The sequence below is a fragment of the Phodopus roborovskii genome, unplaced genomic scaffold, assembly GCF_943737965.1.
Source record: "Phodopus roborovskii unplaced genomic scaffold, PHOROB, whole genome shotgun sequence".
Taxonomy (NCBI): Eukaryota; Metazoa; Chordata; class Mammalia; order Rodentia; family Cricetidae; genus Phodopus; species Phodopus roborovskii.
In genome coordinates, this window is record NW_026126480.1 from 60,216,189 (window position 1) to 60,219,806 (window position 3,618).

The 3,618-nt window shown below is 34.8% G+C and overlaps 1 protein-coding gene across 1 annotated transcript; it reads left to right on the forward strand.

Moving 5' to 3' along the window:
- Positions 1 to 2,444: 2,444 nt before the first annotated feature.
- LOC127227769 (olfactory receptor 5B12) lies at positions 2,445 to 3,398 on the forward strand. The gene has a single exon (XM_051192110.1). The coding sequence runs from the start codon at positions 2,445 to 2,447 to the stop codon at positions 3,396 to 3,398; it is 954 nt and encodes a 317-aa protein (XP_051048067.1).
- Positions 3,399 to 3,618: the final 220 nt, after the last annotated feature.

The following is a 3,618-nucleotide window of genomic DNA, read 5'->3' on the forward strand; positions in this document are numbered from 1 at the left end:
TCTATATAACTATGTATATGTGCATATCTATATATTTATCTAACTAGCATGTATGTATGTATGTTTATACATATGTATGTATGTATCCATATATTATTTATCTATGTATCTATCTATAGCAATCTAACCATCATTCTTAAATATAATGTGCTCTGTTTAATTCTATTTGTATATGTGTTTTTTAGGGATGGTGACTTGGTATCGTGTGCTTTTCTCTGAACATGACTATTTACCCCACTCTCAGCATTCCTTAGTTGCCCATAGTTCTTTGTGGTGGACTGAGTGTTCATGGTCTTTCCCTCATTCACATTGGCATGTTATTATTGTTTTTCTTGTTCAGCTCATATTTAGGCAGTCATGGTGAGACTTTTTGAGTGTAGCTTCTGATTTTAATGAACAGAAAGTATTTACTGCTATCAAGTAGCTATAAGCATAGTTAAAATTGAGATGAATTTAGTTAAGAAACACAGTACATGTTTTAAATAACTACACAGCAAAGCTATGTATGTTCTCAGAACAAGTAAATACTAAACAATGGTGAATGCTAATTTCTGTGATTATACATTGATCACTGAACAATGTATACAAGTTCCAAAATATCACATTCTTTCTTACAACTTAATGAATGTATAGAATTGTTATATGCTGATAAATTTAAAAAAGAAAATGAACAAGAAAAATCTTAAAATATTAGAACAGAGCTGTTGTGCTAAGTGAATGTTTTATTGAAACCAACAAGAAGAAAAGGAAAAAAAATACATAAAAGTATGTGATGAAGCCCACAAACCCTAGTGAGATTTTATTTTTCTCTTCAAACTTTTTATGGCCCAACTGGCCTGATAATTAGAGTGCTTTCACTCTAAGAATCTATTCCCTCATGTCTTCATAAAGATTCTCCACCAAGCCTCAAACCATTTTAATGTCTTCATTAATCTCAGAATGAATGGCCAACATGGGATCACATGCCTCCCAAGATATGTACTCTCATACACTGATTCCCCTGACACATATGTGGAGCTTGCAATCTACACCTTAATCATGGTAAAAGCACAGGCCAGAGTTCTGTTCCACAGAAGAGCTTGTGCAGAAGTGAAAGGAGAGCCTTTCTCACAATGCTTTCCTGGGTGTGGATGCAGTACAGTACTGGGCATGAAACTTTTCATACCCCATTTCTTTTGTACACTTGTCTGTTCCTAGAACAATGGTTAGTAGAAAAGTCTACAGTGGTAGCAATTTAGATTTGTAAGGGAAACAAAATCAAGCCAGTTTTTATTATCCAAGTAAAACAAAAAATAATGGCAATAAAGTTTGAATAGCTCTACTACAAACACACCATGAGTTATCTTCTCTCTTTTGTTTTCTTGCACTTTCCACTACAGCATGGTGCTTTTTATTACTCATATTTTGATACTGGGGATCAGAAGATTCTCTTTAGAAAATGGTAAAGTGGTAACTATCCTCAGAAGAAATTTATAGGTGGAACTTGTGAGGTAGGGGAAAATCACAGTCAGCTTGGTTATCCTTATGCCTTCAATAAGAAGAATGTTTACTGCTGAGAATTAGTATGTCTTAACATTTTAGAGTCAGAGGTTTCTTTTAGGTGCAGGGCTTTTAATACTTTACCCAGTAGCAGCCATCTGTCATTGGAGCCACTGTGGAGGTAAGTAAAACATATATTATGCATCATAACTTGCTAAATAACACGAAGTCTCTATCAATGAATGAAAACTATTTTCTTATTATCCTCTCTGCTCTCCCCAAACATAAATCAAAAAGACAAGGCTGATGGTGAGTGATGGAAAACACAAGTCTTTGTGAAAAAGATTGACACTGAAAAAAGAAATAGAGTTTTGTTCATCAATTTTCAAAAATGGTTCCCTTACATTTTGCATTGATTAAATATATGAAGATAGCATGTAATTTTATATAAGTGCTAATATTTAAAGGGAATAAGGGTTAATTAAGGTTTCTCATTAACTAAGGAGTAAAGCTAACCTAGGCTTAACTCCCATACCTCTCTATATTTCTAAGATATTGGAGGATATAGTAGACATAAGAAATACATTTCAAAAGCCCATATATTCCTTCTGTGCTTGCTGCTAGTTAGACTTTCAATGTCTATTATATATGAACATGCATCTAAGTATTACAATTAAAGATAATAATGTTATATGATTTAGTGTATGTACCACTGTATTTCGTGGAATTAAGCTCCATAGATATAGTACTCGTTTTCAGCAAAAAAGAAGTTCAGTGTTATTTTGTATCATTTCCATATGAGAAAACTGCCCAGAGTTCCCCAGGATGCAGCTCAACATCTTCTAAACAGTGTCCTTCACTTGAGAAATAAATGAGTAAAAGATCTGGTCATAGTTTAGAATTCTTGAGATACTCAAATAGTATATTCTTTATTTGTCCTAGGAACTTGTCATGATCATTCCCAAATGATACTGATGGAGAATATTTCTGAGGTTACAGAATTTATTCTTGTTGGGCTAACAGATATACCAGGACTGCAAATACCTTTGTCTACTGTCTTCACACTCATTTATTTGATCACACTGGTTGGGAATCTTGGAATGATCATGTTGATTGTGCTGGACTCCCGACTCCACACTCCCATGTACTTTTTCCTCAGTAACCTCTCTCTGGTGGACTGTGTTTATGCATCAGCAATCACCCCAAAAGTAATAGTTGGGTTGCTCACAGGAAATAAGGTTATATCCTACAATGCATGTGCTGCCCAGATGTTTTTCTTTGTAGCCTTTATTGCTATTGAAAGTTTGATTCTGGCCTCAATGGCCTATGACCGTCATGCAGCAGTATGTAAACCGCTGCATTATACTACCACTATGACAAGTACCACCTGCATCCTAATTGTCACCTGCTGTTATATGTGTGGAATCTTGCAATCTTCCATCCATGTGGGCCTTGCATTTCGTCTTTCCTTTTGTCTTTCTAACATAATAAATCACTTTTTCTGTGACATCCCCCCACTGTTGAACATTTCTTGTTCTGACACCTACACAAATGAGATTACACTCCTTATCTTGGCTACATTGGATGTTGTTTTCACTCTCTTGGTTATCTTGAACACTTACCTGCTTATTTTCATTGCTATCCTAAGGATGCGGTCAGCCAGTGCACAGAAGAAGGCATTCTCTACCTGTGCATCCCACCTCATCACTGTATCAGTCTTTTTTGGGTCACTCATATTCATGTACTTACAGCCTAGCTCCAGCCATTCTATGCAGACAGACAAAGTTGCATCTGTGTTTTACACCATGGTCATTCCCATGCTAAATCCTGTGGTCTACAGCCTGAGGAACAAAGAGGTCAAAAATGCATTCATGAAGGTTGTTGGAAAAATTAAGTCTACAGTTAACTTGGCCAATTAACTCAATTTTTTTTTTGAGCATGTGAAATTTAAAACCTGTATCCTTGAGAAATACTTGATTTATAATTATTTCATGTCTGGTTTATTTGAACAGTTATTTTAAAAAGGAAAAATCTGTCATCATGCATTGGTTATATGACTAATTTATAGTCAATTTGGAGTGTATGCTGCAAGAAATAAGATGTCAATTTAGTATTTAAATAAATATTATTATGCTATAT